This window comes from Giraffa tippelskirchi, chromosome 6, assembly GCF_054371585.1.
Source record: "Giraffa tippelskirchi isolate mGirTip1 chromosome 6, T2T-mGirTip1v1.2.pri, whole genome shotgun sequence".
Lineage (NCBI taxonomy): Eukaryota > Metazoa > Chordata > Mammalia > Artiodactyla > Giraffidae > Giraffa > Giraffa tippelskirchi.
In genome coordinates this window covers 164502012-164521489 of record NC_137280.1, presented here as the reverse complement: position 1 = coordinate 164521489, position 19478 = coordinate 164502012, and the positions used below count along the sequence as shown (strand labels likewise).

At 37.9% G+C, this 19478-nt stretch overlaps 1 protein-coding gene across 7 annotated transcripts in view; it reads left to right on the top strand.

Moving 5' to 3' along the window:
- The window catches only part of MCTP1 (multiple C2 and transmembrane domain containing 1), a 544348-nt gene that overhangs the window by 183014 nt on the left and 341856 nt on the right, over positions 1-19478 (top strand). The window contains exon 1 of one of the 7 annotated variants that reach the window (XM_081498748.1): positions 4895-5118. The exons of the other annotated variants lie outside the window; for them this stretch is intronic. Coding sequence (XP_081354874.1) covers positions 5062-5118 — 57 coding nt within the window. The 5' untranslated portion in view covers positions 4895-5061. Of the gene's footprint in view, positions 1-4894; positions 5119-19478 lie in introns of those variants that run through there. 7 annotated transcript variants of the gene reach the window in all.

Below are 19478 nucleotides of genomic sequence, written 5' to 3'. Positions count from 1 at the left end.
TTCAGGAAGAATGGCTGAATTTTCACCATTCTTTTGACTCAAGAAATATAGATAAGTAACTGCAAAAAAAATGAAGTTTTAAATTAAAAAAAACATAAAATTTAAAAATAATAAACCACTAAAAGTATTATAAACAATGATGAAACAAACTACACTCTGAAAAGTGATTTCTATAGTTCATGTAATTGACAAAGGAGTTGAACTGTAGTATATGAAGACCACCCAAAAGTCAGTAAAAGAAAAACAACCTATTGGGGAAGAGGCCAATAATAATTAGATCAGATGCTCAACTTCAGCATCTTCAATAATTAGGGAAGCCAAAACTAAAACCCTGAGATTCTATACCCATCACAAACAAATGACAAAAATGTCAGTCTGGAATATCAATATTGTGGAGATAGTAGGAATCTAGAGTAAGAAAGACTCTTATACATGATGGCTGAATTGTAAATTGTCTAATTATGTTGGGATGCAGTTTGACAGTTTCCAGTAAAGGTGCAGATGTGCGTATCCGACTCTACAATTCTACTCCCTCTTATTACAATCCTGTCCATCTCTAAAGAAGTTCTTGCACATGTACAAGAATTAGAGTAGCTTAATAGTAGCAATAGGGACTTCCTTGGTCCCTATAGTTGGGACCAGTGGTTGGGACTCTGTGCCTCCAATGCAGGGGGTGCAAGTATGATCTCTGGTTGGGGAACTAAGATCCCACATGAAATAATTTGAAAAATTAAGAAAAATAGTAGCAATAAATTAGAGATAACCTAAATCTACCAGTAGGGGAATGGTTGTATGACTTGGAATGCTATAGAACAATTAAAAAGATTACACTGTGTAGAACTATTAATACATAAAACTTCAAGATAATGCTAAGCAAAAAAATAAATAAAACTAAAAAGTAAAGCATCTATAGGCCATGGTACAGTTTTATGAAGCTTAAAACATGCAAACAAGTATCTTATTTATGGATAAACACGTGTTTAATGGAAATATAAAAAAAGATGCATGGGAATGATAAAAGATAATCCTATAGAGTGTTTACCTAAGGAGGAAATGGAAGGAGACGGCATAGGCAGGAGTACATGGTGGCTTTAATTATATCTGTAATGTTTTATTTCTTCCAGGAAATCTGAAGCAAATTTTGCATTATGTTAAGGTTTTCAAGAGAGTCAACAGACTCTGTAGGAGGTTTAAGTTATCAGGATAAGTAGGCTTTGAGAATAAAATAGAGCAGGATACTCACTGCTTGGCAAACACATCAGTGTGTCAGCACTAGATAAATTCCAATCCTGGTTAGCTTTACTAAACTTGAAAAGGGCCTGACTCCTGTCTCAGACTCTGAGTCCCATTAGCTGTGTGATTTTTAAGGAAGGAATACTGTGGAAACCCAGGGGAATACAAAAGCATGAGTGGTACCTAAGATAATGTGAAGAATTTTGAGGACTTGATCGAGCCAGAAAAAAAAAAACAACAACAACCAAGGTTTAGATTTTATACTGGAGTGGGTTGCCATTTCCCTTCTCAGGGGATCTTCCCAACCCAGGGATCAAACCTGGGTCTTCCACATTGCAGGCAGATTCTTTACTATCTAAGCCACTAGAGAAGTCCCAGTTAGGAAAGCAATTCTGCCCAATTCAGAGACCAGAAGCCTTTCACTGAACAAATAATGGGCCAGTTTATTTACAGTGATCCAAGACTAACTAAGTTAGTGTATGGCATATTATTATGAATATTTGGCTGTCGATATGTTGACAGTTGAATAAATTGAAGCTATATTTTTATGAAGTCAATAAAAGAGCTTTCAGGAGGCCAAGGGAAAAAAAAATCAAAGACCTTAGCCAATCTCAGAAGGTGCACTGGAGGGCCTCTTGTAGCTTGCTGTGGGTCCCTGTCTCTCTCTGCCCTCTCTTTGTCTCTCTCTTGACATATCTTCTAGCAAGACTGAAAAATTAGATAATGCATAAGTTTGGACTGATGAAGAATGGAGACAGTGGTAGAGAAAAGCACTCTCATTTCTGTTACTTTGCTTTAAAAAAAATAAGTAAGAGTAGTCCATTTAGAGTGAGAATAATGTAGTACAGTAGAGAAATATAAAATATCAAACTTATTTCATTTTAAAGAGTAGCATGTTCTTTTCAGTTTACCTAAGGGGTATACAAATTCACTTTCATTTTATGAGATTCATGCAATAGGTAATAAACTAAGTGAAATAACTGGCTCTCTCCTTGTCCTCCTCCAGTCACTCTCTTATTTCAAATCTCTTTTCCTAGACATAACCATTTGTCCACAGTTGGTGTGCAGTCATCCAGGTCTTTTTCTGTGACTTTGTATATAAAAATTTATGTACCCATAACTGGGATAATGTATTTTTCTGAAACATGTTATTTCCATTGAATGTCTTTCAGGGAGCTTCGCATGTCAATGCATCTAGATAGCACTTAAAAAAAAAAAGTTAGCTACATAATGTTCCTTAGTATAGTTAACTCATTATTGAACACTTCAACTCTTCATGGCCTATTGCAAAGTTTCTGGTTTTTTACTACTACAAAAAATTCTGCAGCGAATATTCCAGTACATCCATCATTACCACAGAGGGCAAATATGATTTAATGAATGGCAAGATCTAGGAACTACAGTAGCATTGTCCGGAATTTTCTTTTCTCATCTTTGTTTTTTTCCTTGGGTGGCCTCATTTTCAGACAACCTCACTTTGTGTGGTAGCAAATATGTCAACCAGCAGTTCCGCACTTACATTCTGTTGACTTTTTAGCCTCTCTCTCAGTATCAGCAGAAGTGCAGGGGTGGCTCTTGCTTCAAGCTTGGGTCCTGTGTCCATTCTTGACCCTGTCACTGTCGTTCTGTGGATAGTTTATACTCATCAGTCAGACCTGGATCACGTGCCTGCTTGTGGGGCTAAGTCAGCATAATATAAACCACGTGGATTGAGAGGGAGGCAGGAATGGGTGGTTTGCTAGATAAAAATCAGGATTATCATACGAGAAGGAGGAGGTGTGTGTGCTGCCCAGGCAAATATATAATTGTCACTACAAATGTCTTACAGATAGTGTTTTATGTTTTTGTGAGTAGAAGGTAGACTTAATAATGGTATCCAGATTTATGTCATAGGACCAAAGAATTCTTATAAGTATCATCCCAAATCTTTGCCAGAGTAATGAAACAAGTCTATTATTTATATATAATATTGTATGTGAAAAGAAAACACATTATAGATTAAGGATCATTAACACTATGAAAGAGAGATTGTCTTTCGGTTCAGAAAAGTGTTACTGAATGTATTTGCTAAATATTCAGTGATAATGATAGATTGTATCAATGAAGTGATAGGTACCTAGTCTTAAAACACATTTGTTAATATTCTATTACTTGCCAAGCCATAATACAGGTTCTATATTTATTTATTCATTTGTTAGGCAATGTTTACTAAATTCTGCTATGGACTGGTCACCATGCCAGGGGCTGGGGATAAAATACTGACTACAACAGGTTCCCTGATCTCAGGTCTCTTTCATTCTTGTTAGGGGCCACGGACTATCAATAAGTAAATAAACAAAGAAGAAAATTCCAGGTTGTGATTTACCATGAGGGAAATATAAAAAACATGAGATGAAAAGTGACTGGGGAAGGTCATTTCAGATAAGGTAGTAAAGGAAGCCTTCTCTGAAGAGACAACATTTGAACTGCACCTTGAGAACTAAGAATGAACCCCAAATTCTAGACCTGTGTTGTGCAATATGGTGGCCACTAGCCATGTGTTAGTCATTGAGTATGGAAATATAGCTAGTTCAGATTAAAATGTGCTCTAAATATAAAACATACATTAGCTCCCCAAGGCTAGTACAGAAATTGTAAAATAATTAATTTTATATTGATTATAGATTAAAATGATAATATTTTAGCTATATTAGGATAAACACTATTAAAATTAAGTTTACATGTTACTTTTCCCTTTTATAATATGATTAAAATGTTTAAAATTACATATGTGACTCAATTTATCCTTCTGTTGAACAGTCCTGGTATACTTGCTATTATTGATATGCATGTTTTCATCTTTTTGTTCTTGCGGATGGCAGTTGAATTTATGTAGTAGACTCTCCTCCAAGGATCTAAGTCTGTAATATTTATTGACTGAAATGTCCAAATATAATAATTCAGTGTAGGATCAAATTTAATACAGCTCAGAGTTAAGACGTATTGGATGGTGGGGAAAGCAGAGAACATTGCCACAGTTGCTGGAGCAGTTCTCTCATTAGTCATGCTCCTGTGGAAGTGTTTGAGAAAAAGATAAAGGGAGACTCTGAGCTGGAGAGGTAGGCAGAGCTAGTACAAGGTAATGACAGCGTAGGCCAGGATTTCTGTGGGAATCAGCGACAGCAAACCACAAAGATCTATTTCCATTCTCTACTTGGTGAAGAAGATTCTATTGTGTTTTGTGGCATTGCCACTTCTTGAATATGAAAGTGAGAGTTTGATCCTATACTGTTTGCACTGATGAGATGTTAGTGAAAATCTTTTTATATCTCCGTCAGAGCGATGTTGACGAGTTCACACACATTTAATAACGTTACATGAATTCATTGCGGAGAGCAGGGAGGGTCGTTTTTCTCTGAGCCATGCTCTTATTCAAATTTCCATTTGTGGTTCGTGCCATAGGGAAGAAGTTGATGCTTTTGAGAATGCACGTCTGATTTAGCAGGTGAAAATTTTCAATTTTAGTTTGTAAACATTTGAGACCCCAAAATGTGATGTTTGTTATGTAATCTAACAGTTTTGCGGGGGGAAACTCTATCCCTACTGGTTTGAGAGAGAGTTGAGTCATATCCTGTGAATGTGAAGCAACGGTATTTAAACATCACGGGTTCCTCTTACTTTCATTCTAAGTCGCTGCTGTTCAGAGCAGCAAGTGTTCTCTGCAAAGAGGCTGCTACTTGCCCTGAGAGGAGTGCAGCCTCTCTTGCTGGGATTCAGCAACGAAAGCCAAGTCTGAAGATGCAGTTCCGTCCCTGGAGTGAAAGATGTTTTGTTTATTTCTAATCAACTATGCTGTATAGCTGCAAGCTGAAAGGTGCCTGTAATTTGCCAGTTATTTATAATAAGGTGAGTGTTATATTTTGATTTACTCACTGTATTGTGGCAGCCTTGAATTAACGTGGCAGTTGTAGTGTGTGATCATGCCTCAGAAAATGCCTTCTCACAGGATCTTAAAGGTGGCTTGGAGATTCTTGTGCAAATAATTTTGAATTTATGGTACAGCCCACTTGTGAGATACTTAATAGGTTGATATTGCTTGTATGATAGTTTTTAATGAACAGTATAGTGCCTGAGATGTGAAAACATTGTAGTAGCTTTGTATTTTTTTTAAGGATTAAGTAGTACCAGAATCATTGTTTTTCTTCTTGCTACCCTGTCATCTTGGTTGAAGGTAAAATGTAAATGCATAAAATTCCTATGATTATATTTGGATTTTATTCAAAATAATGATAGCTCAATAACTGTATTTCTCCATTACAAAAAAAGTGGTCTTAGTGATTTTTAGAAAGTTGAAAAGTAGTGTCTCTTGCTTTGACTTTTTATTTAAGTGAAAGGCCATCATTTTTAAACTTCTCATCCGTTTGTTTCAAATTGTATATGAGTGTATTATCATAAGTCTGTTTCCTTGAGCTGTTGTTGGAGACACTCATATATACATTGTATGGATGGAGAAATTTGTGGATTAGAGAAGTGGACAAGAGGTTTGCTTTTGAAATTCTTGAAGATTGCTGAGGAAAGGTGGGAGTGGAAAACAGGAATATTGTCTTGGTTTTTTATTGATTAAAGAAATGGTATCAAATCAGAGCTATAGGTGTATCTGGTGTCATATCACTTTGGATAGTCATATTTAAGGCCTTTGAATTCTTCTGAAGTAGAAAAGGTTAATTTGATTGTGAGAGGCACAGCTGTGAATTTGTGAGATGTTGATGAATTGAAGGGATTTTCTATCTTTAGTGACAGTTGGCATTAGAATACTTTTTTCTTCTTAATTGACCCACTGTCATGCTTAGAGATTATTTCATTTCTATTCAAAATTATGCCCACTACAAAATTGCTGGATTCTAACTACAACTTGGAGGTTATTTTCCATTAGATATATACATTTAATAACTCATGTTTTGCAAAGGTTAAAGTGAAGGCATGAAGTTTTGCTCTTCTGTGCAGGGGAAATTAAAATTAGTTTAGCTTCCAAATATTTAAAGGCAGTATTCTGAATTAGAAAAGAAAAACTTCAAAGAAAATGACTTAGCACTCTGTGAGCTTTGGAGACCTTGCATAGTGAAAAGGCACATATCCCAAAAGATGAGAACACAAGAGGTTATAAATGGAACAACCTGATGTTTGATATATATAAAACTCTGCTTTTATGCCTGGACAAGGGCAGGGCATTCTGTTAAGTTTTCTCCTTGAGACTTTTTCCTGATGCTGTGTGTGGATTAGGAAATGTCAGTATAGCGATGGAATGTAATAATCTACATCAAGACAAAAGTGTATCTTATTACAATTGACACTTTTTCAGATTCTTAAATCTGGGTTATAATGGCCATCCAAACTGTTATTGTGAATGAAAACTCAGGCTGATAAAATGCTATTAAAACTCAAATTTTGATAATATGCTCTGTTACAAATGTAGACTTAATTTTAATGACATTGTACAGCCAACTGGTAATTACCTGATTAGATTGCTTCTCCTCCTTCCTTTCTGTTTTCCTCATCCGTTGGCTGTTTTCCTGCTTCTTTGCACATCCAAGAGGGGTATGGGTAATGGGCAGAGAGAGAGGAGGAGAGTGAATAGACCAAATAGGGCACCATCTCTATTTCTCACCTCTCATAATGGTTCTGGTGGGGAGCGAGGTCAGAAAGAGGTTACATATAATGGCAAAAATAAGTCTTTTAGATTTCAATTATTTAGGAAATTCCTTGACCCCTGAGACAAAGAATAATTGGGAGCATGGTTGGGACAAATTTATCTACCTTACAGAATTGTTGCAAAGATGTAGTATCACATCTGTTGTATAATTTTATTTGACTGTAATGTTTTATATATGTTTCTGTGAAATTGTTTTTGTGTCTCCTTGAAGTAAAAGCACTGACAAGATATCAGAGATACTCAGAATTCCACTCTGGATTCAGACTATTTTTAGAAGTGAGGGTTTCCTTTTTCTCTTTTTTTGTAAACTATTTTACTTGTGAATTTCTAGCTTATATAAAAATAGTATGCAAAGGTAAGCTCCAAAAATAAAAATAAAAACCTAATTTTACCTAAGCCTCAGTGCTGTTTGAAAATTTCAAATAGCTAGAGAAAACCCATCCTTACTCAAAAGATACTTATCTTTTGGCAGTTGCATCTTATATTTAACCTAAACTCAACACCCAGTTAGGGACTACATTAGTGGAAGCACATAACATAAAATTTTAAAATATTTTTCTTTTAAGTAAAGCTTTGTCTGAAGGGTTCAGGGTGAGAAACTACAGAGTAGGAAGAAATTATTTTATAGAGTACTCTTTCTGACTCCTGGAAACTAAATCTTTCTGCGTTATGCTTTACATCTTAGAGTCTCTAGTGAATACTACTGGATAGCAAAAGCAGCACGTTCACTGGGAAAAATAAACAGTGATCGCTCTCCTGCCTACTTCTGAAAATCTGTTATGAGGGTCACATCTACTTCTGAAAATCACACGAGACTTTGTGAGAAAGCACTTGTGAACTCAACAGAGCTTGTAAATATCACTATCACCGAATAAGATATACAGAATTATATAGAGATTTGGAAGGGAACTTAGATGTGGGGAATTAAGGTTCAGAATTCTTAAGGAGAGTGACTAACTTCGCTCAACTAGTACCTAAACCTGGATCTTTTTGCCTCCTCCGTTAGCTAGAAATTGATCACAAGATTAGCTGTTTCCTGCTGTTAAGCATTTTTCTGGGTTTTTTAAAAGATAAATACTATTTGCAGCATAGATGCACATCCTTATAGGAAACTATATCCTTGGAGAATCACATAAGATATATTGCCCTGTCTACAAGTCTTGTGGGCTGAGAATTCTCATTGGATCTAGTTTAACGGAGCACAAATTTGTGGAGTGATTATCAAACTATAGCATCTGACCGTTCCAGTCTCTTAGCTATTGCCACAGTAGAAGTGTCCAAGCTCTTCTCTGGAGAGTTGAACCATAAAAGTGAACGTGCGAAATGAATGTGGGGTTAATTTTGTAGCTTTTAAAACTGCAGATAGTATGGTAGATTGTTCTGATGCTTGTTGAAAGTGGCTAGAAAAAAAGAGATTTCCTCATAAGGTTACCCTTAAAAAGAGATTAGGAAAATTAAAAAAAAAAAAAAACAAACGAACTTCCATTCATTTCTGTTAGAATTGATCTGGCCATTTTATATTTATGGAACACTATTTTTCAAAGAGATGAGATGGGAGAACAATGACTTTTCATAATTATAAAAGTTAATGACATATATCCTATGATGCTAATGAACAAATTAGAGTCATAAAGAAAATTTTTCTTTAAAGCCTTTTAACACTAAAATTGGAAGACAGGTTAATTAAAAGGTTTCTTGTGTTGGTGGTATTAATAAGGTTTATATCTAATTCCTAAGAATTCAAAATAGGGTTACCAATTCCTTTAATAAAAAATGTGCCTCTTGTGAAAAATATATACTATATCTTCATTTCCTGTGTTCTAATTTATACCTTCAATAAATAAGTGGAATTTAACATCATGAAATCTTATGAACAGATCCTAGCTCTGCTTTGTAATAAAATTCAAGTGTACCTTGATTCCAAGAACTGCATGAATCTATAACTGTTAGGGAATAAAGGAAAACTGATTTGAAAAGACCCTGATGCTGGGAAAGATTGAAGGCAGGAGGAGAAGGGGACGACAGAGGATGAGATGGTTGCATGGCATCACCCACTCGGTGGACATGAGTTTGAGTAAACTCCGTGAGTTGGTGATGGACAGGGAGGCCTGGCATGCTGCAGTCCATGGGGTCGCAAAGAGTCAGACACGACTGAGCAACTGAACTGAACTGATTAAATGAATAGCTTAAAAACTTCACTAAACATAAGTGCGGTGAGATTATGTGTGGTCTGAGGGACAGAGCTCTGGGCTGGAGGATGGGTAGTGGGAGAAGCAGTATTTCTTTGTACCTTTGATCCCTCCTGTGGTTTTGGAGCTGACAAGGAAGCCCGTGTCTTACGTTGATTTTGTTTTCTTATCTACAAAGTTGACAAAACATGTCCATGCTAGATGACAGTCCCACACATCCTATAGATACTTTGTAAATACTGGTTACTCACCCTATGAACATCAAGGTGGGTGAAGCACTTTCAGGTCAATCACAGAGTCCACAGAGGTACCATTGTCATAAGTACCAAGTGCTGTGCTTAGTTGCTCGGTCATGTCTGATTCTTTGTGACCCAATGGAGACTGCCAGGTTCCTCTGTCCTTGGGGAGTCTCCAGGTAAGAATGCTGGAGTGGGTGGCCATGTTCTCTTTCAGGGGGTCTTCCTAACCCAGGGATCAAATCCAGGTCTCCCACATTGCAGGCAGATTGTTTACCATCTGAGCCACCAGGGAAGCCCATGAATACTAGAGTGGGTAGTCTATCCATTCTCCAGGGGATCTTCTTGACCCAGGAATTCAACCAGGGCCTCCTGCATTGCAGGTGGATTCTTTACTGGCTGAGCTACCAGGAAAGCCTGTAAGTGCCAAAGTTGGTAATGAACACCCCCTTGAGAGATACCCAAGTAGAAAAGCTTCAGAGATGATTTATTGGGTTTTAATTCCATCTTAATTCAGTAGAGGCACTCAAATTAGTCACTTGGTCTCCCTTTACTTGAGTCATTTCACTAGTGGGATGAATTAGTAATATTCCTTCATGGCAGTTTACTGCATACCCAAATGTAACAAAACAAATTCCAAATTCTGCACTTCAAAAGTGTTTCTAAGATGAAAATAGCAATAATGGCTAACATGTAAGTCAGTGTCTATAATATATTTTAATGAACTGTCTTAATTTATTTCTTAAAAGTACCTTATGGGATTTGGGCACTGTTATTATTGTTCCCTTTCACAGGTGAAGAAACTGAAGTATAAATTAGGTGACTTATCCCAACAATCACCCAAATGGTATTATAATGATCAGAGTTGAACCTAGGTAGTCAGGCTTCAGAGCCAAGGTTCTTTATGTTTTATGCTGCCTCTGGTTAGATTCCCTTGATCCCAGAAATATGAAGTGACTGCTATAAAGTACTACAGAAAGGAAAAGAAATCTTATGAATGTTACTACATTTAATTATTTTGATGACTCCAGCATTCTCACTTGTGGTGAAACCCAGGCCTTTATGAACCAGAAACAAACTGAAGTTATTTGGGAATTCATAGAGAATGAGGCTAGTAATAATGCAAAGTGCAACCAGAATGAACAGACATAACCAGTCCTCCTAGGGGGATCATATTCTTGGGTGATGTGACAAGATTTCATATTTTTGAGAGAGAAACAACTTTCAATGCACACATGGTCAGCAGTCCTAGGAAAGCTTCTGGAAATTTGTGTGCTTTGAGGGAGAATTAATGTATGTCCCCTTTTCTTTGTCAACTCTTAAGAATTCCTGATAAAAGTCATTTGTGGTAAGGAGCGTATTGAATGAATAGTAGAAGGATTTTAGGTCCATTATGTGACTACATCCATTTTGATCTGCCTTCTCCAAAGTTTCCACAAATTATGCTTGAAATTCTTGGGTAATTTTCTTTTTAAAAAAAATTATTTTTAATTGAAGGATAATTACTTTACAATATTGCATTGGTTTCTGCCATACATTACTGTTAATCAGTCATGGGTACGCAGATGGCCCCTCCCTCTTGAACCTCTTTCCCACCTCCGACCCCTTCCCACCCCTCTAGGTTGTTACAGAGTGCTGGTTTGGGTTGCCTGAGTCATACAGCAAATTCCCGCTGGCATCTATTCTACATATGGTAGTGTATATGTTTCCAAGCTACTCTTTCCATTCACCCCACCCTTTCCTCTCCCAACCCCATGTCCACAAGACTGTTCTCTGTGTCTGTGTCTCCACTGCTTCCCTGCAAATAGGTTCAGCAGTACCATCTTTCTAGATTCCATATATATGCTTTAACATATGGTATTTGTTTTTCTGACTTTCTTCATCTGTATGATGGGTTCTAGTTCATCCACCTCATGAGAACTGACTCATATGCATTCCATTTTATGGCTCAGTAATAGTCCATTGTCTGTATGTACCACAGCTTCTTTACCCATTCGTCTGTCGTTGGGCATCTAGGTTGCTTCCATGTCCTAGCTGTTGTAAATAGTGCTGCAGTGAACATTGGGGTACCTGTGTCTTTTGCAATTTTGGTTTCCTCAGGATACATGCCTAGTAGTGGGATTGCTGGGTTGTATGGTAGTTTTATTCCTAGTTTTTAAAGGACTTGCCATACTGTATTCCGTAGTGGCTGTATCAATTTATGTTCTCTTGGGTAATTTTCAAACCCTCATGTTTCCTTAAGTCTCAAAGACAAGAACTTGCTTCAGGATGTTTTGTACCCTCAGTGCTAGCACAGTGCTTAGCACACTGTGAACCCTCAGGAAGGATTCCTAGCAAGTTGGCTGGCCAGCTGGATGGATGGATGAATGGATAGACAGTAGGAATGAACGGACACATCCAGATCTGCTCCGAGTCATGACTCATGTACCTAGACTGAACTGGGATCAGCCTATTACTGAACTTGGGCGCACAAGGGAATGAAATGTTAGAGGTAAAAGGATGAATATCAGTTCATCTCATACTTCATCATCTGATGGTTTTCAATGTAAAACTGACATACCTATAAATCATTTCTTGCCACAAGCTTTTCCCACTGCATCATGTTAGAGATTCTTTAATTACACTATGGAACCATAGTTGGTTCACTTCTTTAATTCAAAAGCTAAATTGATTCAGATATATATATACATAATTGAAAAATGTTATACATATGCATAGAGAGAAATAATAAAATTAAAAGGTCAAAATAAATGTGAACAGCCAATTTAATGGGAATTGTCACAGTTTGACTATTTTAAAATTTATTGTAGAAGACAATAAAAATTCAGAAGAAACAATTGAAGCGGCATATCAAAGGAAAGAAAGGTATTTAAAAAAACAAAAAATATAGACTTCTTTCAATCTTAGAACTGAAACTTTATTTATCCACAAAATTTCATTAGAGAGCTCAAATAAGAGGTTTGGGAACCCAAGTTTATTTGGCATAGTCAGTCAATTTTAAGGGATGGTTTCAAAATGAGAATGGTGACTAAGGGCTTGGGTTAGGGAATGCTGCAGATTTTGAGAAAGAGTATTAAGATCATAATTGTTTCAAGTTTTCCAGTGGGGAAAACACAAAGAAAACATTCCTGTAAAAACATCTGTTCAAAAATAAAATATACACAAGTTTGAGACAATGGGAGCAACTCTATTGCAAAAATTACACATTTATCCTTGACCCAAAGCAGTCATTAAAAACAAAACATAAAAAAAAAAGAAAAAAAATCCTAATCAGCAAGAAATTGTTGGATAAATATTCTTTTCCCTGGTCCTAAACACTATAGCATATGTTCACTATTCAAAGATGTTCTAAATGTTTGTGTCCAGGTGTCTCATGTTATTTGAATTGCATTTGAGTCCTGTGGCTCACTGTTTTCTCAACAACCATCTTGCTTACAAATGGCATGTTCCATGTCAGCAATTAGTGGCAAGGGTTACCTTGCTCAACAGTGGACCTGCCTTTTACATCACAGAGTCTGGCCCTCAGTTTCAACATTCTTCAAATGAAGGATTCATCTTGTAGCCTTGCTCACATTTTCCAAAGACTAGGAATTTTTTTAAGATAGAATTCTTGACTTTTTTTTTTTCATTATCAATTCAATGGTTGCTATGAATATTGAAATCAAGTCTGAAACAATTGCTTCCAAGTTTATCTAGCCATACTGTCTAGAAAGCTTTTGCTAAGCCCTTGCCTGGAGTTTGAGAAATGTTTATGCTATAGATAGAGAGACAACACACACACACACACACAAAATGAGGTTAGTCAGTTAGATAATTAGTTAATGATGAATTAATTAATGAATATTTCATGGTAAATGTGTATTCTAAATGTGTAAATAGCTATAAGGAATCATTAATACACCAGACATAGGAAGACTCTAGCCTTATTATCTGTTTTAAATCATTGATAAATGGCACAGAATATTAACGTTCAAGAGTTTCTGAAAAGGATATTGCAGTTCCAAAGATACCCAGATTACTACCAGGAAGTCACTAATATCAACAGGAAATATGACTTCTTAGGTCACTTTCAAGGGACAGTATTAAGGTGGTTATTGTTTCAACTTTTCCAAGGGAGTGAAAAATAGAAAATTTTCCTGTAAAAATATTTGAACAAGCAAAACTAAATAGGGTAAAAAATATGTGGAAGTTTGAGATGACAGAAGCAAATGTATTAGAAAAATAGTTTTGTTCACGGGTCCTACATGGTGATGCAGAGAGTAGAGGTCCCATTTGGGTGATTTTTATATAACAGACACTAATATGACTTTTTAAGAAATCAACTAATGTCTTAAAGGGCTTCCCTTGTGGCTCAGTTGGTAAAGAATCTGCCTGCAATGCAAGAGACCTGGGTTGCACCCCTTGGTTGGGAAGATCCCCTGGAGAAGGGAAAGGCTACCCACTCCAGTATTCTGGCCTGGAGAATTCCATGGACTGTGGGGTCGCAAATAGTCAGACATGACTGAGTGACTTTCACATGTACATGTACAATGTCTTAAAACTATTATTTACTACATTAAAATATGTATCTAATTGTACTCTGAGATCTTCCTCATCATGTCTACTATTTTTTGCATGTTTTCATGAAAGACTGCTATTACATTTTACTATTTTAATTGAAGTTTTTTTAAACAAAAATTAAGGACAAAGTTAATGAAAAGCTAGATAGCAGTTTTATCTAAAAAGTACAATATTATTTTATTAATAAGTCAAATAAGTTCAACATAGTGTGCCAGCTGTAAAATTTCTGGTTTCTTCCTTTACCTGAGCAGCATGTAATTCATATTCACAGCTTCTGGAATTAGAAGGTACCTTAAGATAGACTAGCTCAACTCCTTTTATTTTCAAATGAAGACTATTCTGACACGAGCAAATTAAATGAATTTTCCAAGGTTATATATACCCAGCTCACATCAGAGTCAAGCTGAGCCTGGGGTTCTCACATGCAACCATGCAATCTTTTTACTCTGTTTGTCACTGAGAGCATCATTTTCTGAACTTAGTATTCAAATGGTGCATTGGATTTTCACTTCATCTTCTTTAAGTCGCTCAGTTGTGTCCAACTCTTTGTGATCCCGTGGACTATAGAGTCCACGGAATTCTCCAGGCCAGAATACTGGAGTGGGTAGTCTTTCCCTTCTCCAGGGGATCTTCCCAACCCAGGGATTGAACCCAGGTCTCCCGCATTGCAGGCGAATTCTTTACCAGCTGAGCCACAAGGGAAGCCCAAGAATACCGGAGTGGGTAGCCTATCCTTTCTCCAGTGGATCTTCCCAACCCAGGGATCAAACTGGGGTCTCCTGTGCTGCAGGCGGATTCTTTACCAACTGAGCTAAAACAGCCCTTTCACCTCATACTAAAATTTTAATTGTGCACAGCATATATCAACTTAAGTTTGTCCCAATTTCCTTTTGGCCACACACATGTTTTACCATATTTTTGGAAGGGCATTTCTTTTTTATCCACAGTTTCTCCATAGAAACTTTTCCTAACACCTGAACGTTTATTTTTGTTCTATGCACTTGGCCATGAAGATGCACTTGTAAATTACAGAGGTGGGTCCAGATTTAACCACCCTTGCACATCTAAAAAACTGGTTAGATTTTCCACCCCCTCCAACTTTCCAGAACCTCAACACAAATTCTTACATCAAACTGACAGAAAACTCCATAAATGGGAATTATTGTATTAGGAAACAACATACACATCAGTTCAAATCATTCAACCAAATAAATGGGAACAATCAGTGAACAATGCTCCATACTAATAACTGTACTTTTATCATCAAAGTAATGATGTGCTGCAAGTTCCTAGCCCCATTGCCTCTCCCCGTGGCTCCTGCAGAAGCTGGGTGACCATACCCAGGCAGAGGCAGTCAAGGCACAGGGTGCTCTACCTCTCCAGGTGGAAGATTCTCTTAGGAGATGACCCAGGTACAGACGGCACCAGATAATCTGGTCCACTCTTTTTCTTTTAGATACAAACCAGCAAAGTCTGTGCCTGATTTGGCTTCTTATTTGCAGCTGCAGTGGCGAGTGAGGAAGAGAGACTTTTTCCAGAGTATTCTTCAAAATGCTAGTTCTATGAAATCAGCATTCTGTAATCAAGTAATTTTGGGAAACACGGCAGATTGTTTTCCCCCTCTGAATATTCACACTGGAGGCAAAGAAAACAAATGCATCAAAAGCTTGACAGTTGGGGACGGTGGTTGTTTAATATTCCTTAACCCAACATTTTCCAAATAAATCCATTTTCAAAATATGACCTATTAACATTATGAAACACGATAGACATTTTTCTCACTGACTGTATGTCCTGGAAAGGGTGGTTTGGGAGATGTCAATTTACTGTTCCCTCAGGGGTCTCTGTCCCTGTTTGACAGTTGCTAAGTCTTGACTCTTTGCGACCCCATGGACTGCAGCACACCAGGCTTTCCTGTCCATCACCAACTCCCGGAGTTTGCTCAAACTCATGTCCATCAAGTCGGTGATGCCATCCAACCATCTCATCCTCTGTCACCCCTTCTCTTGCCTTCAATCTTTCCCAGCATCAGGGTCTTTTCCAATGAGTCGGTTCTTCCCATCAAGTGGCATCAGTCCTTCAAATGAATATGCAGGGTTGATTTCCCTTGGGATTGACTGATTTGATCTCCTTGCTGTCCAAGGGACTCTCAAGAGTCTTGTCTAGCACCACAGTTTGAAGGCATCAATTCTTTGGCGCTCAGCCTTCTTTGTGGTCCAATTCTCACATCTGTACATGATTATTGAAAAGCCATAGCTTTGACTATACAGACCTTTGTCGGCAAAGTAATTTCTCTGCTTTTTAATATGCTGTCTATATTTGTCATAATTTTTCTTCCAAGGAACAAGTTTCTTCTAATTTTATGGCTGCAGTTACTATCTGCAGTGATTTCAGAGCCCAAGAAAATAAAATCTGTCACTGTTTCCACTTTTTCCCCATCTATTTGCCATGAAGTGAAGGAGTTGGATGACGGCCTCTCATAACATGAGCTCAAGACTGAATGTAAGAATAGTTTTGACTTTGAGATTTTTAACTGTGTTCAATAATACTGTTCAGTAATACCCAAGGTGCTGTTTCTCTCAGCAGGTTTGATGACGAAAGGACAGAGGCTCAGGGTAGAGAGTAATAAACCTATGAGGTGGGAGATGAAGAAAATGTCACAGAAATGCCCCTTTAGGCTACATCGAGCAGGGAGTATTGGTGTTTTCCAGGTGGATAAGAGCACAGGTGTAGAGGCTCCACTCAACCTAAGAGTTCAGGAAACTGTTGTTCTTTTAAAAGCATCTTTGGAGTCTGAGGTGGAAAGGGGTGTGGCTGACGAGGCAGGCCAACCCGAATCCACTCCTCGAATTCTTGAATTCTTTCGCGGCTGTGCTGAGAAGCTTGGCAACCAAGCCTCAGCAGTGGAGAGCAGTTGAACCAGGAGGCTGGATGAAGAGAAAACTAATGGAGTGAGGAAACTGAGAGTCTGTTGCCTCTTGGTCAAAGAATACCTTCGGCAAGTGCCACTGTGTGGGCTTGACCCCTCCTCTGCCCAAGGATAAGAGAGAATTAAGAGGCTCCCTGGTGTGGGGCGGGGTGGGCTTCCTGAGAAGCTCAGCTATACAGGATAGCTGGGCCGGTGAGCTGCGATGTGACCTGAGGGTATCATGAAGAACTATAACGAGGAGCAGAAAGGGCAGGTGGCACCAGGCTTCAGAGAGGCTCCCTAATACATCCCATGGAAACAGGTGGAGAGTGGACAGGCTTGGAGCTGGAAGACCTGGGTTCAAATTGAGTCCTCCTCATGTGGTAGGTGACTTTGAGAACACTGTTTGACATCTCTGGGCTTGAGTTTCCTCCTCCAAAAATGAGAATGAAAATACCTTGTTTGGAACAAGCTAGTGTAGGTCAGGTATGGAGTGTGAGGTGAGCCCCCTCATGCTGCCGGTATTCCCACAATGCCCAAGGCTTTTCATATTATCATAATTCAAGCATACACCCCAGTCTAGCCATCTGTGGAGCAATCAATTCATGTGAGACTGTCTCGGGCAAAAATTCAAAAAAAGCCTGTACTATGCAGGGTGAGTCTGGCGGGAGAGTGATTGATTGGAATCTTGTTTACAAGCTCTTGTTTATATTTCCTCAGCCTTATGGAACTTGTTTTGTTCAGGATTAAACCAAACTAGGGTTAGGAGGATAGTCTTGTACCGCAGGACTGACGGGATGCTTCTTCGTACTGATTTTACTGGAACAGAAGAGGAACTAGTCCAACTGTTTCTAGATGGGTTGAGGAGAATGGGGTCCACTGGTGCCTCCAGAGCCAAAGCCAAAATGTGCTTAGCATCAATATGCCAGCTGACCCCCAAACACCATACAGTGCGCGCTCGCTCACACACACACACACACACACACACACACACAGGGAGAGGGGAAGGAGAATTGTAATGAATAGCCTCATATTACAGTCTCGGAGAAATCCAATCATTAAGAAACCTGTATACCCGATAAACTTGTTTACACTGAAGAAAGACTTGTTTTTCCATGAACCTATTAACATGTCTCTAGCAGTTTTCTGTTTAAAAATACCAGGAGAGAGTACAAATACATGAACTTTGACAGGTATATATTTCTTCTTCCCATCCTGTTTTCTCAGACGTTCAGCAAAATATAAAGTCCACCTTTCATAGGACTGCCAGATTTCAGTAAAAATTTAGGAAGTGTTTTATTTAAGATGATCTAGTTATGTGATTATAGATGTCATTCTGATTTTTAGACCATTGACCTGTGCAGTGACCACAATCCCATAAGGTGAAACTTTCAACCTGAAGGGGCCTCAATAGTCACGTGCAGTTCATTGGTTATTTCAGTGTGTTCCTCTCCATGCATTCAAGAAGAGGAAATTGTTTTTTGAGAGCCTTTGTGCCAGATACTGAGGGGACACATTTAGCAGATAAAAATGAACACAGTGTATGCCAACAAGAGGTTTTAATCACTCTCGTGAGTATCAAATTATCAGCAGTGCTGAGTGACATTAGATAAAGTAGACGATGATAGAGAGTAATAGGGGAAGTTAATTTAGATTATGGGCTCGAGGAAGTTGACTCTGAGAAAATGACTTTTAAGCTGAGTCAAGAGATGTGTAGACTTAATTTCGGTTTCCCGTAATCTTTTTAAAATTTTTATTTTATATTAGAGTATAGTTGATTCACAGTGTTGTGTTAGTTTCAGGTGTACAGCAAAGTGATTCAGTTACATGTATACATATATCTATTCTTTTTCACATTCTTTTCCCATTTAAGTTATTGCAGAATATTGAGCAGAGTTCCCAGGGCTAAAAAGTAGGTCTTTGTTGGTTATCTGTTTTAAATATAAAAGAGTATATATGTCAACCCCAAACTCCACATTTATCCCTCCCACCTTTCTCCTCTGGTGACCATTAGTTTTTCTCAGTCTGTGAGTCTATTTTATAAATAATTTCATTTGTATTATTTTCTTTAGATTCTACATATAAGTAATAGCATGTGATATTTGTCTGACTTACTTCACTTAGTGTGATAGTGTCCAGGTCCAACCATGTTGCTGCAAATGGCATTGTTTCATTCTTTTTAATGACTGAGTAATATTCCATTATACATATGTACCACATCTTCTTTATCCATTCATCTGTCAGTGGACATTTAGGTTGCTTCTGCATCTTGGCTGTTGTAAACAGTGCTGCAATGATAACTGAAGTGCATATATCCTTTTGAACCATGGTTTTCTCTGGATATATGCCCAGGTGTGAGATGGCCGGATCATACGGTAGCTCTATTTTTAGTTTTTTAAGGAACTTACTTACCCCATACTGTTCTCCATTTTACAGTGTACCGGTTTATATTCACACTAACAGTGGAGGAGGGTTCCCTTTTTTCTCCACACCCTCTCCAGCATTTCTTATTTGTAGACTTTCTGATGTGGGCATCCTCATTGGTGTGATTTTTAAGTTTGTGAGGTTTAGAGAAAACTAGGTAAGGTACCCAGCACAGTATTTGTTACAAAAGCTAGCCAGGAGATTCAGATCCACTCTATCTCCTCATCGGTGAGGAGATG